Source organism: Balaenoptera borealis, assembly GCF_965194805.1.
Source record: "Balaenoptera borealis genome assembly, chromosome: 5".
Taxonomy (NCBI): domain Eukaryota; kingdom Metazoa; phylum Chordata; class Mammalia; order Artiodactyla; family Balaenopteridae; genus Balaenoptera; species Balaenoptera borealis.
In genome coordinates, this window is record NC_138862.1 from 98,917,963 (window position 1) to 98,942,234 (window position 24,272).

The 24,272-nt window shown below is 36.2% G+C and overlaps 1 protein-coding gene across 6 annotated transcripts in view; it reads left to right on the top strand.

Annotated features, from left to right (window-relative positions):
• Positions 1–24,164, top strand: part of ZBBX (zinc finger B-box domain containing) — a 120,873-nt gene extending 96,709 nt beyond the window's left edge. For 4 of the 6 annotated variants that reach the window (XM_082393957.1, XM_082393956.1, XM_082393958.1 and 1 more), the window contains 6 exons: positions 1,045–1,352; positions 5,104–5,257; positions 5,985–6,113; positions 11,135–11,392; positions 19,687–19,825; positions 21,932–24,164. In XM_082393957.1, the coding sequence (XP_082250083.1) occupies positions 1,045–1,352; positions 5,104–5,257; positions 5,985–6,113; positions 11,135–11,392; positions 19,687–19,825; positions 21,932–22,058 (1,115 nt within the window). In that variant the 3' untranslated portion in view covers positions 22,059–24,164. Of the gene's footprint in view, positions 1–1,044; positions 1,353–5,103; positions 5,258–5,984; positions 6,114–11,134; positions 11,393–14,101; positions 14,195–19,686; positions 19,826–21,931 lie in introns of those variants that run through there. The other 2 variants (XM_082393961.1, XM_082393959.1) reach the window with 2 other exon arrangements.
• Positions 24,165–24,272: the final 108 nt, after the last annotated feature.

Consider the following 24,272-nt stretch of genomic DNA (forward strand, 5'->3'; position numbering starts at 1 on the left):
TTTGGTTGCAACAAGTAAGTCCTTTGGGCTGTAAGGCAGAGTTTGTATCACTGGAGACTATTTTAGTCATAGCCTCTACTATTTTCACAGTCTATTTATAGAGATAAGACATGTATATTGGAAAGAGAGTAAGGGATAATCAGATGAAGCTGTATTCAGTCTGGATAAATATATGTGTGTGTATGTGTGTGTGTGTGTGTGTGTGAGATAATGAAAGCAATATGGTACAAAGCTTTTTAAAGAAGTTTTATTCTTAAGAAAATCTAGAACAATGTTTCATAATCCTGGATGCACATTATAATCACCTGGAGAATTTGGTGGAGGGGGAAGAAAACAAAAAACAGTGCTTAAGTCCCGCTGTCAGTGTTTGATTTAATAGGTTTGGGGTCAGGCCCATACGCTGACAGTTTTAAAGAGTACCTTCAGATAATTCCATTGTACAGCCAGGTTGAAAACCAGTGATCTAAACCAAGTGATTTTTAAAAGCAGACATAATGAGGTGGGTGACTAATATAATCTTGCTCATTTTGTAGATTTTCAGAGGCAGGTGTCCCAACTTAAACATTTCTGTGCCCCTAAATGCTGCTGTTCTTTCATCTGGCAGATTTCCCTTTGCCCTCTCCTCATCACTAGTCATGCTAAGCAAAAGAGGTAAAATGTGGGAAATGAGGTTCCCTCTGTATTATTTCTCATAAATTGCTGATATAAAACTTGAGTGGGAGAGAGGGTAGGAAAGTGAGAATTGAACCACAGGCTGAAATGAAAATTTGCATCAATTTCAAGATTGCATTACAAAACAATATCTTGTCTCCCTTCATTACTCTAAATAATTTAGGCTTGAATATATATATATAATTATCATTTATGAACACAAGCCATGTAAAAGTATTTTAACACTGAGAACTCAGTAAAGAAACATTGGTTAAAAAAATAGTGTTTAATGATAAAGGTTTATAGCACAGAACTTTTGGTTAGTGAACAGTTTAATCAATTTATTTGTTTATATTTATTTATTTAACTTTTGTAAATATGTGTTTTCAACAGCAGGAGCTTCAAGTGCAGATTTTGGTGACATTGTGAATCCTGATGCTTTCTCTCCTGCTGTTGAAAAATTAGAGGGAAACAGCTTTTTTGAGAGAAATTTCAAAGAGGACAGCATAGATATAGAAAGTAGTCAAAAGTACGACGATTCCTGCATATTACTTGAGAGCAAGGATTCTTTGCCAAGTACAGATTTAGAAAAAGCCTCCATTAAGGGGAAATTATCTCAAGAGGACAAGGAATTCTTGGAATTTAGCAATCTGCATGAGAGGCCAAACTCTGAAGATTCTAAAACTACAAAGTCACCACTGGTAAATATCTATTACGTTTATTGTATTAAAAATTGTATAATAAACATAAAAAATTCATATTGACACAATATATTCTTAAATGTTACTTCCTATTGAATTTAAAATGTGCGACCTTATAGTTGAAGAGTAACTCACTTGGGAAAGAATATAAATGACTTGCAGAACAAATTCTAATATGGTAAATGCCATTGTAACGAATGATTTTCTATGACAAATACTTTAAGACCCACCTCATGCACCATAGTAAGAGTGCTGTTACTTTTCTAAATGAAATTCATTATTATGAATAATTTACTGTAATAAATCCTTTCTAGCTTTCTACTCTATAGTCTCTGGTTAAAATGAAAAAAAAAATGCAGTTCTGTAGATAAAACCAGTTTTTGTGGCTTAATGTAAATATAAGGTTGAAAAGGTAATTCTTCAGGAATATGGCTAATAAAGAAATAGGGGTGTAGTTTTTGTTTCTTCTTAGAGAAAAAAAGATAAAGCAGTTCATTATTGCATTATTGCCAAATTTAAAAACTATATTTGAATCTCTGTTCTAGGTACTAAAAATCTTAAGTAATTATGATTATTAATAATAAGTTATTTAGAAATTGGACAAGTCAAATGTTAAATTATTTGGAAATTGAGGAAGTCAAGCACTTTACCAAGACTTTACAGTCATTTGTAATGAATCTCCATGGTGCCTAAACTGAAGGTGGGACCAAAAAAGTTGAAGAATGAATATTGAGTTGCTGCTACTTCTGCTTAGGGGTTTGGATTTCTATGCCCACTTAGTGACAGGTCTTTTTCCTTTTCAAAGTGAGGAATTAGAACTGAGACCTCTGCAAAAACCTTAGATCCCTAAAAGTCTGCTCAGTCTCTGAAGGAGTACACAAGGAGACTTACTCACAGGTACAACAAGATGAAAGGAAACTGATTTCTGCAGGGGATCTGGCCCAAGTCAATAAATATCTTATCTGAAAAATGGAAATCTTGGGCTTTAATCCAGCTTCGGTTTAGAGTTTGAATGTACATTTCTTACTTGGAATCTGCAAGCCAATAAATTAACACTAATGTTGATCCATGTCTATTGATGCCCTGATGTATCTGGCAAAAGTAAACCCCAATCCCTTCTAGAAAGACATTCCCACAATTTAGCCAATAACAGATTCCCCAAATCAACGCCCACGGCAGCTGAGCTTCTCCCTTTCCCCCAGTGAAGAAAACAATTAATCATAGAATGAAGTTCTGCAAACAGAACAAACAAGGACTCTGATTTTCCAGTTTCCACAGGGCATCATGCAGAGGGCTAGGTGACACCTGCACATGCTGTGTGCTGTGTTATAAGAGAGGAATTCTGAGCATATAGAACCCAGTTCTTTTATTCTGGGTGTCAGCCTGCCTGACCTCTGCCCTGGGGTGGACATTGTTTTCTGTAACCTAATAAAAGACATTTGGCAAAAGTCACCGATACATAATCTGTGGTTATTCACATAATGGAAAGCAATGTAACAATTAAAATGAATGAAACATAACTACTTTTATTAACGTGGATACATCTCAAAAATGTGATGTTAAAATTTAAATATGAAAGGATACATAGAGTATATATAAGTCTGATAGCATTTTTGGAAACATTTAAGATAATTGGAACTTTTTATGGATACACTCAGATGAAATAATAGTCAAAAACTTACATTGTAATAGTGTATGTCAACTTCAATACAATAATACAATAAATTCTACTTATAAATTCTAATATATATATTTTTGGTATAGATATTTGAAGCAAGTCTTTTAAATTACTGATATTGTGTGAGAAAGTTATATTATGTGTTGTACATATCTATATATTTAAAGTATTTCATCATTAAAATTGAAATGTTAAAAAACTACTAATAATTTTGATCTCTTATACTACTATTGTAAAAAAAATAAGTGGTAAATGATTATATCATAGAACCACAGTGCTTTACACTTAGTGGTAGAATCTACTTTCTTTTCATCCCTAATGACTCTACATGAACTGCTTTTACTCTTCTCCTGCCCTAGTAGAAACCATCCCCCTGAGCAGAAACTATTTAGAAATCAGTTATGCTCCAGTAGAAAATTCAGGAGTGGACACTAGGGGCAATTTTAAGCAGTGGCATTACTTGACTTCAAAATGGAATATAAGACAGTACATTTTGCACTTCAGTTTCCAGAAATTGAGTTCTTCATAAAGGTGTGGAATTGAGTACTAAGTTGTAGAGCAGCAGCAGTGAGGTAGGGGCATGTGCCAGGAAGAACATGGACTAGTCAGGGGCTCTGTGTTTTGAATCTGAAACTTCCGATAGTTAACTTGGTGACATTGGGCAAACAAGCAAATTCACTCTCATTGTTCTCTGTTAGCCTAGGCTTTAAAAGAAACTTCCATATTTTCAATTGTCTAATCCAAATATGAGCTCCACTAGAGCTGAAGGGGTCCTGTGAATTTTTTTTTTTTAATTATTTATTTATTTATTTATGGCTGTGCTGGGTCTTCGTTTCTGTGCGAGGACTTTCCCCAGCCGCGGCAAGCGGGGGCCACTCTTCATCGCGGTGCGCGGGCCTCTCACTGTCGCGGCCTCTCGTTGCGGAGCACAGGCTCCAGACGCGCAGGCTCAGTAGTTGTGGCTCACGGGCCTAGTTGCTCCGCGGCATGTGGGATCTTCCCAGACCAGGGCTCGAACCCGTGTTCCCCGCATTGGCAGGCAGACGCTCAACCACTGCGCCACCAGGGAAGCCTGTCCTGTGAATTTTTGATCAGTGTCTGGGAGAGCCAGTGAAGACGTCATGAGTAGGGTGGACTTGGACTTGTCTTTGAAGGAAATGCTTTATTGGTCACTAGCTTGGTTTTGTAATATCATTTATATGATTTATACATTTGAATAGAGTTATCGTAATTTTCTTTGTGTGATTACCACCTTGAAACAGACTGCATCTGGGCATTAGTTAGATACATTAGGGAACTGTTAAATACTGATAGCCACTCTGATTGTATTTTCAGTCCATCCAGAGCTCTCACTGGTACATCTCTAATCTGTTTCCTACTAGACCCATGTACTTTTTTAATCCCATGTTTATATTCTTCCGTAGGATGAAAGCATATCAAAATATGAATTCATAGGGTGGTGGAGTAAGCCTAGGCTTCAGATCAGCCAGATCTATATAGTCAAAATCTAGGTCTGCTAGTTTCTACCTGTATAAACTTCACAAATTACTTAGCTCACCCTTGCCTCAGTTTCCTACTTGTATATTTTATTCATGGTGAATGTTTTGTTAACTTGGATTTTCTCTGTGACCATGATCAGATCAGATTTGTTTCCATCAGTATTTTACTTTCGTCTCTGAATTTATTTTATGTATAGACAAAGATACTACTAGTACAAAAGCACAGCATATGAGAGAGACTCTATTTTCCAGAGTAATTTATGTGCAAAGACACTGAGGGAAGAAAATAAAGGAAAGGAAAGAGAAAGGAAAGCTTTACTTTTTCTTCATGAACTTCTGTCCTCCTTAGATTTGTGGCAACTTTCAGATTATTACTGTAATTGTGGTTTATGCATTTTTCCGAATTTACTCTATATAAATGTTGTGTTATTACTTATGTCTCCACAACTAGAACCTAAACTTGATGTGGGCAAAATCCATGCCAAGAACATAGTAGGTGCTTAGTGAATGAACGTGCTGATTTGTGTGGATGAGATAAAATAAACTTAACTTTGTTGAATATTTTGTTTCCTAGTTATTACAAGAAATAGCCCTCAGAAGTAAACCCATAACTGAACAATATCAAGGACTTGAAAGATTCTTTGTTTTTGATAAAAATGAAAGACTCAACTTACTTCCTTCTCATAGCTTAGAATGCAGCTACTCCAGTACTAGGATTACAAGTGCAGGTAAATTCAGACATAAAATCAGACGGCCTGTGGACCAAGCTAACAGTTTTCTGACACCTTTTTTTAAAACAGTTTGTCAACATCTTAGGAAATACTGGGCAATTCTGTTCAACAAATAAATCATTTTCTTCTTTTCTGGCTGGAATTATTAACCCTGTGTGAGTTGCCATATATTTATATTTAAGGCTACTGTCAGAAAACATGGCTATAATGAGACTGAGAGAGATTATTTTTGTATTTTAGAAGTGTGGCCCTTAATAAATTAATAGTAATTCTTCAAATCACTTGATTGACTGTTAAGTATTGTATGATAATTCTTAAATGCCATCTTAAAATCTTAGGACCTGTGAGATTTCTGAGACATATCCATAATTTCCTTTTAAAGCCATGTCTTGGTGTCGCCTGTATTCTTAAATTTCCTATGTATTCAAATATATTTTTTCACATACAAATGATTATATTTTATGTTATATTGCTGTATACTTTTAAAAATATTTGTTTCTGTTCAAACTTGTATGTGTGTGTGTGTGCAATATCTTTGCAATTTAGAATTTATTCCTTTTGTTGTATAATTATGAGATTTTCTTTCATAATATACACCTCACTGTTATAAATGTTTTTTATTTAGCTAAATATTATCCGGTAAGGCAATACATATAATAAAGCAACGATATAGATGTCTCCTCTTTTTCAACCTTATATAATTTTACCATTTTTCCATTTTTAGGAGACAGAGAATGGATCCCAGACCATAGCCTAAGTGCCTATGCTGATAATGCAGTTGCCTTGGGTGTTCTGAAGAGAGCCCAGAACCCATCATCAAGGAGAACACAGCAAGAGACTGGTAACATTGGCTGTAAGGCTGCAGTGCCATATTGGTGGCTCACTTCATTTATTAGTTTGTCTCTTAGCAGTTTACTAGGCACCTGAAAATTAGTTTTTGCAGTTACTTAATTTAAACTTACTCATTTAAACTGTTCTGGACTTTTCTTCCAAAACCAAAAAACCACGAGTAGTCTTTATTCTTCTCAAAAACATAAATTTTACAGTCTTAGCTCCTTTCTGTAACAATGTAGTAGAGAATAATATTTTTAAAATGTAGCTCAGGATATGGCAATATTTTGAACAACGCTTATAAAATACATGCTGGGTTTCATTACACTTTCAGGAAAGAGTATATCTATACTAGATTTTGCATACTCCTCTGCTTGATTCGTGTTACGATCACACAAAGCCTCAAGATTGCTACTTGCTGCTGTGGTTAAGACACCTCTGCTTTAAACCTGATGCTTAATATGTTGGCCCTGGAATCTTGATTTCAGTTCATTAACTCTATTTTCTAGCCAAAATAATTTCAAGATTTTCTATAGGATAACTCTTTTGACATATTGAATGCTCACTGCAGTATTTTCCTAGTGAGGGTATGCAGAGAATTTTGGCATGATTAAAATCAATAGTATTATTACATCATTATTGTTATCCTAAAAAAATACCTCCTGAAGTAGGTTTGCTTTGTGCTGAATTTCATATGAAGTTGTAATAGATGACTGAGGAATTAAGGCAATTCAAAACACGTGTTGAGTATGACGGCACTGTGCCGGGCCCTGGGAGAAAATGGTTGCATAAGTCACGTTCCCTGATCTTCGGGAGCCCATGGTTTAGGAGAAACACTTGACAAAGGGGACTGTTTGCCTTTGTCTGAAGGCCATCTTCAAGCTAGAAATTTAATTACATATGATTTGTCCAAATATGTAAAGTTTATATGTCTCTCTTGCCCTAAATCCTGTGATTAAAACTACTTGGCTAGCTTAGATTCTTTCCATGTGCATTTATGTTGAGAACCTGTCAGATTTTAAAAGGTCTTTTTTTAGTGGAAAATCCATTCATTTATGATAGATGTTTTTTGGCTCTATAATTAGATACCTATTCTCACATCAAAGTCTAGGGCAGCTTTAAATATTCTGGCTGCTTCCTTCTGAGGCAGTCAAAGATACTTTTTAAAGTCACTATATTAAAAACAAGTTCACATGCATGCTATGAGAATTTGTCACTAAGACAAATCTTTATATGTAAGTAGCCAAATGCCTTTAAGTATCAACTTAGAGTGATCAGTTGAAATCAATAATTTACTATAGAAAACATTTGAAGGAGCACCTACTCGAGGCCTGGTGCTGGTGATATAAAATAAGCCTTCTTCCCAGAAGCCCGAGAGTTTAGAGTCCAGTTCAAAGGCTCTGGAATGTCAGCATGAGCATAATCATCTGGGAAACCTGTTGCGATGGGGATTTTTCGGTGTCACTCTTAGAGATTCTGATTCATTAAGGCTGAGATAAGGTCCAGGAATTTGCGTTTATTTTATCAACAATTCCATGTCATGCTGATGTAGATAGTCCAAAAATCATACTTTGAGAACACTGCTGTATAGACATGTAAATACATAAATTGTACCATATGTATTAATAATAAAAGGTTTATGAAAGAACCATGAGTAACATGCTTCTGGAGACTGATAGGTAACTAATAATAGTACATAAGATCAGTTATAATAGAGGTAGATGCATGTGCAGTCTTTTAGGAATGGAGATAGTAAAATAATTGCTTTGCCATTGAAACATGTTGATATTTTAAGATGTTAGAGAGTAGGTGACATTTCAGCCAAATCTTAAAGCATTATTAAGACTTCCCAGTTAGAGGTGGAAAGAGATGGCTTTCTGGACAGAGATAGTGGCCTGAAATAAAAATGAAATTTTCCTGACTATGCCACAAGTTACAGAAATCTTATGTTCTGAACTGACGCCAGTATATAAAGGAACGCCTCTTTCTGTAAGATTTTTAAGTTTGTGAACGTAAAAACATGATAGCTATGAAATACATGTGTGTTGAGCAGGAAGTCCATTGCTTCTCCCCACCCGCTGCCCAAACTTACTGCTCCCCGACTCCGACTTCCTATCTCTGTAATCTGAGGAAATTATAGATTAACACTGATCACAGTTATACTGTAAATATAACAGAAGAAATTGTCCTTGGTATTAGCTCAAGAATATAGGCTATGATTACTAATAAGACCAGTGAAATATTGGGAAAATAATGTAAAATGGTGCTTTGGGTTACATTAATGGGCATAAGAATGCCGATATATAAAAAATATTAATCACTCACTGAAGAGTCTTTAATACAATAGTAATTATTACTATTCTAAATAAAACATTAGAATTGGATGAAACATAAGCAGAGCAACATGCTTTTTGCATACTGTTTCAATAAACAAGTAACATTCTGACCAAAGGGCTCAATATTTTTTCCCTGGATAAAGGTCGCAAAACATTATTGTCTTTTGATATTCCTGCTCCACTGTGTAAATTATTGAGAATTTATACATTAAAAAAAATGTATTTTCTAAGAGTCCCTGAAACATATATGGGAATATTATTTACATTGCCAGTGATAGCATAAGTTACTTCCAAAAGGAATTTCTTATGTTTTATAATCTGCAAATTGGACTTTTAAAAAAAATATGGGATGATCCCTTTAGTCGTGGCATTTTTCATTAGTGCCTGTCTTAACTGGTTCTCTAATCTTAACCCTAGCAATAGCATTAATAAGCTTATACAGGAAGCACTAGAGGAAATGACATACCTAAATGAACAAAATAAATAAAATCAAGGATCAACCTGAAGCCTCACTGTCTTTCTATGTTTTAGGTACTTTAAATTACACTTTGAGTATATGTGCAGTAAGAAAGATGGTCTGTCTCTTTGCTGTGTGCTAAGCATAAGTCTGATCCAACCCCAGTGTACTTTTTTTTCTCAACTGGGATCAGTTAACCTCTAATACTGTAGCAGCCAGATGTTGTTATAAGAGTTCAGCAAGCGTTTGTACTCTCCTGAATTTTCTGAAGGGCATCTACATTATGTTAAATTTTTCTCACCTCATGTTTGCCTGTGTTGGCAGAAGTCCAGTCCTTCCTAATAACTTCTTTTGTTTTTTATTTTTTAATATTTATTTATTTATTTTTTTATACAGCAGGTTCTTATTAGTCATCCATGTTATACACATCAGTGTATACATGTCAATCCCAATCTCCCAATTCATCCCACCACCACCACCCCCCCGCCGATTTCCCCCCTTGGTGTCCTTGTTTGTTTATTTTAACGAGTTTTAAATTCCTTTTAATTTTAACTGAGACATAGCACAATACAAATAGAAGGATGTGGTTTTCTCCGTAGATCTAGAAGTTTCTATTTATATAGCTGAATTACTGGTATACTCTCTGACCTTTACGTCCACCATTACTGTTCCTACTACTACCTCACCCTTGGGAATGGCAAGTTTGCTTTTCTTGATGGCTATAAATAAAATATTGATTCCTTACATATTACAGGTAAAATCATTTCCAAATTCTAGTCATTAAAATAAATCTTAGGGATATTTACATTTACTTTTTAAAAAACATACACACGTTTTTGTCAGTTATTTTTCTTCAGAATTGTCTCTGAGCACAAATAGACACAGAAAGGTCAGAATCTTAATTTATTCACAATTTCACTCCCACAAAAATTGTTTTCAAAATTGATTTCTGAAATGTTCATTAAAATTGGTGCCCTTTGGGACTTACCTTAGTCAGTTTTAATTGCTTAAATAATTACATACTGCATTAAGATTCTTCTTAGGGTACTAGCTACCTTCAAAGTAGATCTTTTAAGTTAAAAATAAAAGACAAACTCAATAATCATTAACCGTTTAATACATGACAATTGCCTGTAGCCACCCTTCTAAATCTTACAGTTTCCTTTGAGTCAATAGAGTGGGCATAATGTTATATGGCATATGTTAAGTCAAATCATGACTTTTATGATAATGACAATAGCACTTCTTTAAAGAATCCAATATTTTACACAAAGGCAATTTATATTAAGGGAATGCAAGATTATCTTATAAATTATTTATATTTAATATATATTTATCTAAATCAGAACAATGATTCAGGATATTAAAAATATACCTGCACTATGCATTTCCAAATTTATGCCTTGAATATTCATTGCCTTGGCCTTTTTTAAAGAACCTTGTGAGCAGTACCAAATGATATATATAGTTATGTTCTGTTAGTATGTTTTGAACGGATTATGTTTTCCTGCTATGAAAGAAACACACATATTGAAGAAACCAACTAAGTCAACCTTTGGAATAGATCAAGATAAAGTGGTCACTACCCTACTGGAACAAAGTGATAACCTGACTCAGATCTGTGCTTCTGGAACTTTTCCACTGAAGCGCCCTATAAAGTGGCTGAGAGTGAACTCATATTTAGCAAAATTAGAGATGTGCTCTCAATTTCTTTAAAGCCTGTGTTTTTTCTAAAAGATTTTGCATACTGGTCTATTTTGTCTCCATATCTGTTTTGATAGAAGAATGTTACACACCATCAAATAAAATTGGTTCACTAGGAAGTGGTACCATGTTTATCCTATCCTCTTACAAGGCACAGTGTGGCATTGTCCTAGAATTTAAGATACATGGCACAGTGGCTGGCTACGGGGTAGATGATAAGATTGGGGTGTTGAATTGTTGTGGAATTGACTGGGTTTACAGATGTTTTGTTTTAGTTAATATTAAAATTAGCTTGCCTTTCTCTGAATGTAGAAAAAATTAGGGAAGAATAACCCAGAAGTGCTCTTTATGACATAGGGAAAGTAATTTGGGATTCACAAATTGAGGTAAACCAAAATGGATGATAATCTAAAGTTCATTTTCTCATAAACTCTGTTGCATGAATTTAACTGTTCTAAGTTCAGGGGACTGGTATTTTGTATCTTTAAGCACTCATTCAGAATTTTAAAAACAGTTGATTTAAAATTTTTTAATTTTTTTTTTTAGGCTGGACATCACAGAGACCTTCAACAGCCAATTTACCACTTTGCAACTCTGTGAAAAGAAGTTCCAGCCGCCTTTCCTCTTCTCATCCCCGGTCAAGAAATACAGCTGCTCGATCACTCTCTAGCGCTGCTTCTGAAATTTCAGAAATTGAATATATTGATGATACTGACCATGACGAGCCTTTCTTAGACGACACTGCTGATCAACAAACCTTAGACAGTTTGGAAAAAGAATTAAATGCACTGAGAAATCCTGCAGGTAATGCTATTTTTTCACCGTAGACAACATTAACTCTGCCTTCCACCTGATTCTTCATATCATGCTCCAAGAAAACAAGCCTTTCCCTTCTCTTTTAACCATCAACCTTTGTGTCTGTTTTCTTGACTATCCCCCGATGTCACCCTGAAAATGTTATAAAACGTGTGGGTGCCCAGCCATATCAGAGCTAGTCCCCTTAGCTCACATAATACACGGTTAAATTGTGGCTTAAGGACCTTCATCCTTCATGCGGACAGAACAAAATTTTTTTTTCTCCTTCCTACAAACTCAGTGAGTGGCTAATCTCTGTTGCTTTATAAAAGCCATTGCCCAACACACTTTGAGAAGTGAGCTGTTCGATCTTTTGAAGCAGTGTTTCTCAAGTTTCAATGTGTACGCAGATGCCCCAGGGGTCTTGTTAAAATGCAGATTCTGATTCTTATGTCTGGGATGGGGCCTGAGATTCTGCATTTTTATAAGACTTCCCAGTTTTGAACCTTTTATTTTGATTCATTTCTAGAAGTTTTGATTGTGGCATTCTGGAGAATGTCTGAGTTTTATCTTTATGGTCAATTGGCAAGTTATCTAGATTAATTGAGTGGATCACAGTTTTTTTCCCTCTGCACTCAGTAGACATTTCTCCAGTGTCTTCTGTCCCTGGATATGGTGCTAGTTAGTCCTTTGGCATGGCTTTTCCAGTTAACTTTTGTTTGGTTGAATTTAATTGTCAAATACTTTTCTTCCCCTCAGGTAGAGCTCATGGTAACTCTATTACTGAGGTCCTGTCATGTTTGAGAATGCCTGCTACCTTTGTATTTGAATGGCAAATTGACTGTGGGTAATTTCCTTGGGTCACTTTTCTCTTCAACCTTGAACATACTGATTCATTGTCTCCTGGGTCTGAATTTTCTGTGAAATAGTCTGAGGTCTCCGATTTTTTACTTTACCCTCTCTCTTGCATGTGACTTGCTTCTTTCCTGACTGGATGTTAGAAGAGTTTTTTTCTTAATCTTTGAAATTCAGTTACCGGACCAGGATTATGTTTCAGTGTCAGTAATTCAGCATTCTTAAAACGCTTAAATTCCTGCTTATTTTCAGAGAAATTGTCTGCTATTATATATTTGAGTTGCTTTTCTGTTCCATTTGGCTTTCTCCTGCTGAGACCTGTTTTGTTTATGTTGGATCTTCTTACATTTTCCTCAACTGTTTTAACCTGTTTTTATCTTCCTTTGCATTTACTGACATCTTCTATGTCAGAATTTCAATTTTCAGCTGGTTTTAGTCCTTTCTTTATTGATTGACTTAATAAATTAGCCCTTTACAGGTATTGCTTTGACTTTTTTTGGTAATTTTTACTTTGATATAATTTCAGATTTACAGATAATTTGCAAGAACGGAATAATAGTACAAGGAACTCCCATATACACTTTACCCAGTTCACTATCTGTTTGTCTTTTACCTCATTTGCATATATGTACACACACACACACACACACACACACACAAACACAAGCACAACACTTTTCTGAACCATTTGAGAAGAAGTTATAAACATCATGACCCTTTTCCAAAAAATACTTCAGTGTATTTTCCACGAACAACAGCATTTTCTTATATAACCACGGTACAATGATCAAAATCAGGAAATTTAACAATGATACACTATAATTCTCTAATCCATAGTGTGTATCTAATTTTTTAAATTGTCTCAGTGATGTTCATTATAGCTTGTTTTTTTCTGGTGCAAGATCCAGTCCAGGAACAAGTGATCATTTAATTTATTTTCCTTTTTGATGTCTGACATGTTGTTGTTTGATCTTTGATATTAGTTTTATTCTTTTTAAAAATGTCATTTTCATTATTTCTTCTGTAGCCCAAGGACTTATGGGGGAATTTTGTTATGGTCTTGATCTGTTATCTACCAGGTTGGTCTTTCATTTAATCATTCTTTGTGTGCCATGGATTCTTGGATTCCAGTTTGTTTGCATAACTAGTTGCCGTCAGTTCCACGTATCTTACTTGCTCACCTGCATTGTGGGTGGCTTTGCTCATATCTTCTGTCTTTTCTGATATAGTGAGACCGCATTCTCCCTGAAACTCTCTCCACCTGTACTGAGATGTGTTAATCTTCTCTTTGGAGCTACTATTTGGGGGTTGGCTGTTGCACTCTTTTCTGTATCCTGCTGGCTCAAAGGCACAGGAAGGATACATGAAGGACTGGGGAGTTTAACCTCTTTTGTTGGAGGATCTGGGCTCTTTTGTCTTTTTTTATGGATTTTATTAAACACCAAACTTTACTGGACCTGATTTCAAGTGTGTTCTGTCCCTGGGGGGGGACACCTGCGAGTTTGCAATTTTCTTGCCTCTGCTGAGATCTTCTGGTGGATGTTTAGGGCTTAAAAATATTTAAAATGTTTTCTCCTTACTTCCCCTTCACCCACTTTTCTCTAAATTCGTGTGGTATTGGTGAGACTTGTCAGCACCTTAGGTGACTCTCCTTTTCCTGTTACTAGTTTGTGTGCGTACTGGGTGGGGAGGGGAGGGGGTGGACAGCAGTAGCCCCCAGCTATACGTTAATGAATCTTCTGTTTATTACTTTGGTTGTCCCTTGTCAAAGTTTATTATGTGAACTTATACCTCTTTCTTTGGTTCTTTTTATGATTTTATTTTATTTTTTTATTTTTCTGCTTTTTCCATTCATTTCATTAGGGATTGGGGGAGGAGAGATTGTGATCCATCTTTACCTGTCATTCATTTGCCTGACTCCACATTACTAAAAATCAAATGGAAATATCCTTGGAGGTAATTCTCACATTAGAAGCCAATTCTAAAATGAAACATGTCAGGTCTGAACTGGATCAAAAGGATAATCGTACAATTTTAAATCAGAAGGTGAAGGTTTTTTACTTTGATAAATTGATAAGTTCCATTATTTACAAATGAAATATTTTATAAACAGTAGTCTGTTTTTGTTTCTAACCTCTCAGCTTTTCCATTTCCTCTGTCAGGTTTGTCCTTCCATGCTTCACTTTTTCTCCGTGTCACTCATTTCCTCGTACTCCAACACCAATATTTTCACTAGAATACATAACTTTTCATATATAAAAGCAAGCACCCACTATGTAGCCTGTGAACTGCCAGGGCTTTCTGATAGTTCAGGAGCAGAATGCAATCACTTATACACACTCTACGCAGGAACAGCTCTCTTTCTATTTGGGAAGATTGGCCTTGGATGAGTGCACAGCTTTGGAGACACTCACCTGGAGCTGAGGAAGGAAGAGGACAGCACATCAGCTGAATCATCCCAACAGTCAGTGAGGGGACAGATGCTGTGGTGCAATCAGGCCTTATTCTAGAAAATTCACTGATTCAGCACAGGCTTTTGTGTTCTGTTCAGCATCACTGGGCAGAAAAATTCCGCCTACATGTCACTACTCATGGTGCATTCCGGAAAAACTTCATGAGGTCTGGTCTCACACAAACACAGCTACACAATTGAACTCTTAAGCAAATATAAATGAGTTTGCCTGTGAAACCTGCCTTTTTGTGAGCAGCAAACCTTCTGACTTGTTTTCTGTTAGCTCTAGGATAGATACATCCACTTCCTCTAAGCTCTAGGAAAAGAGCCAAGGAGCCTGGAGAAGAAAAGACAGAAAATAATTATAATACATTGAGTAGTTTCTCCTTTGACTCTGATTGCTGAAGCTGACAGTAGAGCCATTTCAAAAGGAGGTGGGGCCGGCAGGGGGCTAGGGGTGTGCATGCGCGCGTGCGCGTGTGTCTGTGTGTGTGTGTGTGTGTGTTTGCGTGCACGTGTATGCAGGTTGCAGATACAACTCCCTGCTGAATCAGGAGACAAGGGGCAGCAAGGCAGGGTGGTTGAGAATCAGGCTCTGGGGCCAGGGGTCCAGCTCTGAAACTTAGAACCACCAATTCCTAGCTTCTTGACATTGGGCAAATTACTTTCTTAAACTCACGCTGCATCAGTTTCCAGGTATGAAAGATGAGTATGATAATAGGCCCTATCATAAAATTGTTCAATGACTGAATTTCACTACAGGTATATATTAAATATTATATTTATAAAAAATTTCTCTCTCCACACACACACATGCACACACACGTGCATTTTAACATTTAAGTGCCCAGCACATAGTCTGTCCTGAAAACACTATTAAATTATATAAGAAACCAATGGGTGGTGCTTTTGACGTACAGTAAGGTATGGTGCACTTGACAAGTCCAATTTTTAGTCAAAAACATATAAAAGCTGTTTCCGTTCTAGAACTATGTTTTTTTCTGGGCACTTTGAGGATTATAGTTAGCTATAGTTCAGGCCGTATTTTTACTCCCTCTGCAAATATCTTTGTAAATAACACTATAGTCACTCCCTTAATGAACTCAACATATCAGTATCATTTACTTACCAAGGCACTTTTTCAGTTTTTGGATATTGTTATAGCCTGAAGAATTTGGAAATATCAGAAGATATGCATTACGAGAAAGTATCAGTAATAATACACAGTAAAGCATTCATCTCTTCAATAGTTAAAAATGATTCATTTGTTTTAAACTCATTCTGATTTGTGGTTTAAGAGTTTTTGTGGTCCTTACATTTCCATGGCAATCTTATGCTTGTACGAGCCCAAAGGTACTGAGCCAAGTAATTAAAGAGAGGAAAAGACTTTTTCTTAAACAAGAAAGAATAAAAATCTACCTGATACTAGCAGATGTAGCCATACTGCCTGTGAAGTAAAAGAGTGAGGCAGTAGTTTCCTGAGTAATTAGAAGGTTGACCAGCAAGTAAGATATTAAACTGTAAAAGGGCTAATCAGGATTTATAGTTAGCTAATTAACTAGATAACCCTTGTAAAGACAGTCAGGTTGAGTTGGGTTAGAATGGCAATCTGTTTGCTTTAGGGCATCTGAATTTCAGGGAAAAAAAATTGAGTGACACCTAAAAGTGAAAGTCGACATATTAAATACATTCTGATGTAAAGAATATGAAACCATTCAACGAGTAGTAATAATCACTGTTTAGTCTGCCATGAAATGTTGCTCCATTTGATCTTCACAGCTACCCCGTGAGGTTGATGGGGCCGGTGCTGCTTTTCGTTCCCCCTGTGTGGCTACAGTAACTTGTGCTCTGGATGGCACAGTAACTGCCTCCCCTGGGTGCTCAGAAGCCCCCAGGCACAAACCCAGGCAAGTCTGCCCCACATTCCTTTGTCTTACCACCAGACCACAGTGCCACTTAAACAGTGTGAAATCCTTCCTTCAAATCACTATTGTGATCACTTGAGAGGGAGAGGGTGTGGGCAGAGTGAAGGCAAAGGAAAGAAGGGAGGGAGGATAAAGAAGGCAAGACAGTGGGTGATGAGGAAGACGCTGGCGGGCTGGGCACGGGCTCACAGGTTACAGGGCGAGGATCCTGGTGGTCACACCTCCCAAACATTGGGGTGTCCTTTGTATGTGTATCTAGTTCTTGTTTTTGTTGTTGGTGGTGAATTCCTTATTGGGAAATAGCCTGTCTGCTTTGTTTTTGTTCTTTGAAGTTTTTAACCTGTTTCTTTGGTCCTTCCTTTCTTCTTTACTTCATTTCTTTTTTTTTTTTTTTAACAGCTTTATTGGAGTATAATTGCTTGACAATGGTGTGTTAGTTTCTGCTGTATAACAAAGTGAATCAGCTATACGTATACATATATCCCCATATTCATATGTGTTTATTTCCCCATAGAATAAAGTTTTATGTACATGTTTTAAATGACCTGAGTTTTAGAAATACACTGTAGAACTTTGTATTTAATCAGTTTTCCTCCTTGGCCATTCTTTATTATTGCATTTAAGAGATTCTTCAGTGATCAGAGAACATACACTCTTACTCCAGGGATAGAAAAGATTTAACTTCAGTCCACTCCTCAACAATCAGCTGACTTGACAGTTTTAAAGTAAAATCTCCAATGTAAACATCAATGCAGTCTTCCTTGGTCGTATATGAGAAAAATCAGAAGACTTAGGTTTTTGTACGGTTGACCTCTTAGGTTTTAACGCTAACCTGCAGTAGGGTTTTTGTTAGCAGTTTTATTTTTCTCTGCCTTGAAAGTCAAGTGATGTCACCTTTGTTCCTGCTAACTTCACAAGGTATTCTGAAATACAATTTTGAGAATGAATAATTATACAAAAATAGTCTCATCCTATTTGCACAATTTGGATTAGCTCTGCACTCATTCAGTTAGGACTCAAATGCCTAACAGAGGTTGAATATCTCTCCTGGTGGGATTCCTTAGATCTAAGTATCACCACTGGGTTTTAGCACTGTGGTTCTACCAATTCCAAATTCTGAATTGACTGCTTTCCCACGGGTAACATTCTCTATCACCGGGGTATGTGAAGGGACCTTGCCTGCCTGTTTTCTTTCATCTTGTGGAAAAACAGGAGAGAAGATAGTAGCCTAATGCTAAAGAATTAGATTCTGGAACATAGTGATTTATTGTTTCGGTGAGCTAAAAGAGCTTAGGTTGAGTTCCAGTTCTTCTGTTATGTAGTTGCATGACTTTGAATAAGTTATCAATCCCCGGTGGGCCGTCAATTTCCTAATCTCCAGCAAGTGGGGATGGGACAAAAATTTTAGCTGAGGAATCTTTTGTTTTTCTCAAAATTAATCTTATAGAGAGTTCCCAAACATAAACGAGACCAGGGAAAGCTGTCCTGCTTGCTTTGGGGTGGTGGTGGGAGCCTTATCCCTCAGCCTACTGAATTTCTCCATGTATCATAATTAAGAAGTCACTGGGATTTTAAGGACACTTCCAGTCGTAAATGTATTGAGCTCTATCTTGTGGGAGGAATAATCTAAGTTACCTTCTGTAGGGGAAGCTCTGCTTGCTTAAAAACTTCAAGTTATTTCTAACCAGCCCCCCACCACAAAAGTATCTTTTGTCAAGTGTATTAATACTCGCAGTTTGGTGTTTGGTCCTTCTGATCTTGGCGCTTTCATAGGAGTGAAGGGAGGAACAGCAGCCAGTAGTTTTAACAGTTTTAAAAGTCTCCATAACATAACCTCATGTATAAGTTAGATGGCTCTTACAACTTTATCAATGACAAAACGAGGGCATTATGACCTAACATAGCAATTGTATTTATTTCTATACTTGACTTTTGGGTAGTTCATGTAAAGATGTGTTTGCTTATACATTTGCTTATTTAGCTTGCACTATTTGTCCTTACTCAGGCTGAATCACCAGCCAGCTTCATGCAAAGGAAAAAGAATTAAGGCTTCAACCCTTTCACATACACGTGGCTATTATCTACCCAAACAAAGCAAGGAAGTCTAAAAAGAAAGGGTAGCTTTCAAGACTAACCATTGCCTCAGACTGTGTGTGGGCAAAACTTTTAATTCTTAGAAGATAAAAAGATATAGTAAAGTATTTAACATTCAGGCAAGTTTAGGAGTTGCCCAGTATTGTAACTTTAAAGAGGCTCGCTTGATTTTCTTTGGAATTTTGGGAATTTTTAGGGCATTTGACACTTAAAATATCAAACAATCAAAATTTGTATATTAAAAAATCAATGTGGCTGGGTAAAGTAAGTCAGATAGAGGAAGACAAATACTGTCTATACTACACTATACAAATACTAATCAAATATCACTTCTATGTGGACTCTGAAAAAACCAAAATCATAGAAACAGAGAAAAGTGGTGGTTGCCGGGAGAGGAGAGTGGGAGAAATGGGGAGATGTTAGTCAAACAGGATAAACTTATAAGATGAATAAGTTATAAGATGAATAACTTCTGGGGATCTAATGTACAGCATAGTAATTATAATTAGTAATACTGTATTGTATACTTGAAAGTTGCTAGGAGAGAAGATCTTAAATGTTCTCACCACAAAAAAGAAATGGTAGTTATGTGGAATAATGGAGGTATAAACTAACACTATGGTGGTAATCATTTTACAATATATGTGTCTCTAATCAACACATTGTACACCTTAAACTTACACAGTGTTACATGTGAATTGTATCTCAACAAAGCTGAAGAAAATTGGGGAATTTGCTAAAAATAAATCAGTGTGATTAAAGTGATTTGATACCCATGCCCTCATTTGGAATCTCAGATCAAACGTACCTCACATTCAGCCCACCTCTCCAGCACTAAAAAATTGAGATGATTGAAAATCTATACTGACCATCTTTGTACTGCTTGTAATTTACTTTGAGTAAACTTCCAGCACCATATGCTGTACATTTGTTTCTTGAATTTATGTGCTGACAATGCATGAAATAAAATATTTCAGATCCTTCAGAAAAACTTTACAGCCTAACCTCAGAAGAGTTACCAGCCTTCAACAACCATTCGCTGAATATAAGTCAGACTACTCGGAATTTCCGTAAGACCTCACGTGCAAGGGGCCCATGTGGAGTTGAGGAACAGAGGTAGGTTAAATCTGCAGCTTATGTGTACAGACAGTGCATAGTAAAATTTTTGACAAGCCCCAACTAGTTATCTTTACTACAAAAAGAAAGATTGTCCTCATGTGTGTACTTTATATGGCCACTGTTTGTAAAATGTTCAGGTCCTTTGCTGACCTATTATCAGGATTTAGTGAAAGGCTTATGAAGTTGTTACTTTAACGTGAAGAGATAATTCTCTGCTGCACAATGTGTGTCAGGAAAATGAAAAAACATTTGGAATTTAATAATCCTTCAGCATTTCTTCTTATACTGAAAAACAATTGCCTTGCTTGCATTCATTAACTTACTAAATTTCAACACTTTGCATTAATAGCCTCTTACTCAATGTATAGAACAGAATATTGAGAAGTCTCCTTGAAATCAAGTCTAGATCATTAATGATAGCATATTTTAATTTGTATAACTTCATTGTTTCCTTACATAAGATAAGAACATTTATTTAGAGATGGTGATCTGTTTATAAGGAACATGGGTTATACTAATAAATCTTCAGAAAAGTAGTCTATCATGTCAGGCTACTATTGACATACTGGAATTCCCTGAAAAAGGAAGAGGGATTCTTCTAAAAAGACTGAGATAAATGTAAAATAAAAGTCCCTTGAATTGTAAATTCCTTTGATTGGTTGAAGTCTAATATTGCACTAAAAGGGAATCAAGAGTCCACTACTCTGTCTTTCTGAAGGAGGAAATCATTTAGCTGTGGTCCAAGGATTTTTGCATTTCTGACGCCACGAATATTTTTTTTAAAGGGATCAATATAAAGTTGCTATTTTTTAAAAAAATTATTTATTTATTTATTTATTTATTTATTTATTTATTTATTTATTTTTGGCTGTGTTGGGTCTTCGTTTCTGTGCAAGGGCTTTCTCCAGTTGTGGCAAGCGGGGGCCACTCTTCATCGCGGTGAGCGGGCCTCTCACTATCGTGGCCTCCCTTGTTGCGGAGCACAGGCTCCAGCCGCGCAGGCTCAGTAGTTGTGGCTCACGGGCCCAGCTGCTCCGCGGCATGTGGGATCTTCCCAGACCAGGGCTCGAACCCGTGTCCCCTGCATCAGCAGGCAGATTCTCAACCACTGCACCACCAGGGAAGCCCAAAGTTGCTATTTTTTCCCTAAAAAAGTCATTAAGAACAAAGTAACTAAACCAACTTCATGCTCTCACCATCATTTCATAAAAGGAAAGACATTTGTACTAAATATAAGGAGAATATACTAGTAGAATAAAGCACATTTCTTTAAAATTAAAAATTTCATGAAAAAGTTATTACCTTGTCCTTCTTTTCTCAGACCAGTGAAAACTTTTTTTTTTTTTTAATCACAGTTAGATATGAACTGGTCCACCGACAAGAGTTTAGGAAATGCTGGTTTAGCCTGTGTTGGGCATAAAATCCAAAGAAGAGTTCTGTCACAGGGTGAACTATTGTATATTATTTAGTAGCATACATTGGCTGAAATTCTAGATAACTTGGAGCAAAATATCTGAACTATGCAGGCTCCTCTCTTTTCCCCCATTCTGCGTCTTTCCCCAAATCTCAGACAGCAACACACTAGAGTTTCCACGAGTTCCTTTCCACCATAAAATGCAACAAAATAAAATAACTATATAATTGCTGTTCTTAATTTTGGCTTTGCCATATCTTGACTGGCTATCCACATAGTCCTAATTTACTGTACACAAAAGAGATGATTTATCTGGCAGTCTATTCACTGGGATTCTGTTAAAGAGCCCATGTAATGATGAGTGTTCTTAACGATGACCCGGAGGCTCTGTAAGTTTGTGAAATACCTTCTGAACCATCAATGAACGACACAACAAGAGACCATAAAATCTTCTCTCCTTGGTTCCACTGTGGCTTTATTTCTTGGGAGAGGGAGAATGATGGGGATCTCTCACTACAAGGAGGCTTGGTGTATTGGGCACATTGAAAATTATGGTCTCAGTCTAAGACAGCCCCCTCACGTCTGCCTGCCTCCGATGACTTCAGCGTGTGTAGTATTGATCAGAAGATAAATGGAGAGTTGAAGCCTGGTTCTGTATATTGTGTATTGATCTTTTAATGTATTTCCAGCTCTTCTGAAAAAGATACTGAAATCCAGTCCTTGCTGACAGTTTCTGAAAGCAGTACGGATGAGGAGGAGGAAGATTTTCTTGACGAGCAACATGTCATTACACTCCCATGGTCAAAGAGTACCTAATGATCATTTGTCCATTACTTTTTCCATTTTGTACCCAGAATAAAGCAAACAACTGAAAAAAGTAATCAAATGATTACGTGTCCAGGTGCTGGAGATTTTGATTATTGTCTCTGATACTTCAAGGTTTGCAGACTAATATAAGTTAGTGAAATTACAAGTTTAAGGGCTTTTTCTTCCAAATGGTATATTGTATGTCAAATACTAATCTATATTGCAGATCATATTAGTAAAATTTAGTGAAATTTAAAAAGTAAGTGGCAGGGTGGTGGTGGTGTGATGAATTGGGAGATTGGGGTTGACATATATACACTAATATGTATAAAATAGATAACTAATAAGAACCTGCTGTATAAAAAAATAAATAAAATAAAATTTAAAAGAAAGGAAATTGATAAAAAGTAAGCTATAACTATGTCTCTAAGAACTTATCATAAGATGGTACATGATTATCTTTTTTAAATTAATTAATTTATTTTTATTGAAGTACATTTGATGTATAATATTATATAAATTAGTACATGATTATCTTTAAAGTAACACTAATTGTTAAATTACATTTTAAATAATTATGTCATCAATGTACATCTGATGGCCAAGTTATACTTGGCAGTATCATTTATTGAGCCTGGAATCCATTTTTTACTTTGGTGATTACAGCTTTTTTTTTTTTTTTTCTATTGGTGTTTTTGACATTTATAGACGTTCTGGTAACATCAAAAGTTTCTGCTGGAAGAGAAAAAGGGGACCTAAAATAAAGTGGACATAATACTTGCCATTCTCTGTTCTAGTAAAAACACAGAAAAGATCCCCTAAGTATCTTATTTGGGGAGGGTCAGTGTAATGGTTAATTTTTTGTGTCAACTTGGCCAGGCTAAGGTACTCAGATATTTGGTCACACTTTATTTTAGATGTTTCTATGAAGGTAATTTTTAGATGATTAACATTTAAATCAATAGATTTTGAGTAAAGCAGGTTACCATCCATAGTGTGTGTGGGTCTCATCCAATCGTTTGAAAGTCTTAAGAGAAAGAAGACTGAGGTCCTCTAAGGAAGAGAGAATTCTGCCTTCAGACTGACTCAGGTTCAAGCTGCAACATCAGCTCTTCCCTGGCCTCCAGCCTGCCGGCCTGCCCTATAGATTTTGAATTTGCTAGCCATCACAATTGGTTCTGTTTATCTGGAGAACCCTGACTAATTCAAACATAGTCAGTTTGAAGGACTGTTGTGGTAGCCAAAGAAAAGAACACATTTGGAAGTGTTTTGCTAGTCTTGAGTGGTAGTGGATCTTGGGGTTGGTAGGTGTTCAAGGTTTTACGTAATTTTATAATGCAAGGGCTTAAAAAAGAGCAGAAGACGACATGGGAGGATAGTTTTATGGATGTCCCTTTGTGACATTTTAGGACACTTTCCCATTAAGGAGTTTGTTGACCTATCAGAAGAACATCCCTACAGGTTGGTTATGCTATCACCACAGCATAGTCATATCTCGGGGTTCAAACCCTTCTTCTGAGTAGTATTCCAAGATTCTAAATTCTGAGATTCTGGGTAGAAACCCCTTACACAAGACTGATGTTTGTTTAGTGTAAATCGATCTTGGATACTTTTTTCACAGCATCAAAAAATTATACTGGCATTCACACACATCATCTACTGACAGGATAGAAAATGATGGTGAAGAGAACCTATAGCCATTTCTATGTCTTTTAGCATAAAAATGCCATTTGTTAAAAGTGATTAACATAAGTGAACAATAAGTAATCAAGGAAGCCAATCATAGTAACAGAATAAAATTTTTCAGAAGAAATATCTTAAAATTAAGAGCGTGACGCCTCTGTAATTGTTACTGTTCTCTTAGTACTTCTACTGCAATCCCATAGAGAGACAGCAGTGAGTCACCCTTGAATCTTTGTCATTTGTGTCAAAAGCCCTTCTGGCATCTTATCCTGAGGCTGCTAGCTTTCTGAATTTTAGTATCTATAGCTTAAATGGAGATTTCCTCTTCATCTGTTCAGATAGGAAAAGATACTGTTTTTCTTTTTAACATGTCTGCTCAGGTTTAAAGTTTCTTGGCTTTCCCTCTCCTCCTTTGCTCTAAGACATCTTCCTTCCCCCCGCCCCCCCCCCCCTTTTTTTTTCCTTTTCCCTTTTGATGGAAAAGAAAATTGTTCCTCTGGGTGCAATTTATAAAACTCCAATGTTTTTTCTCAGACAAAA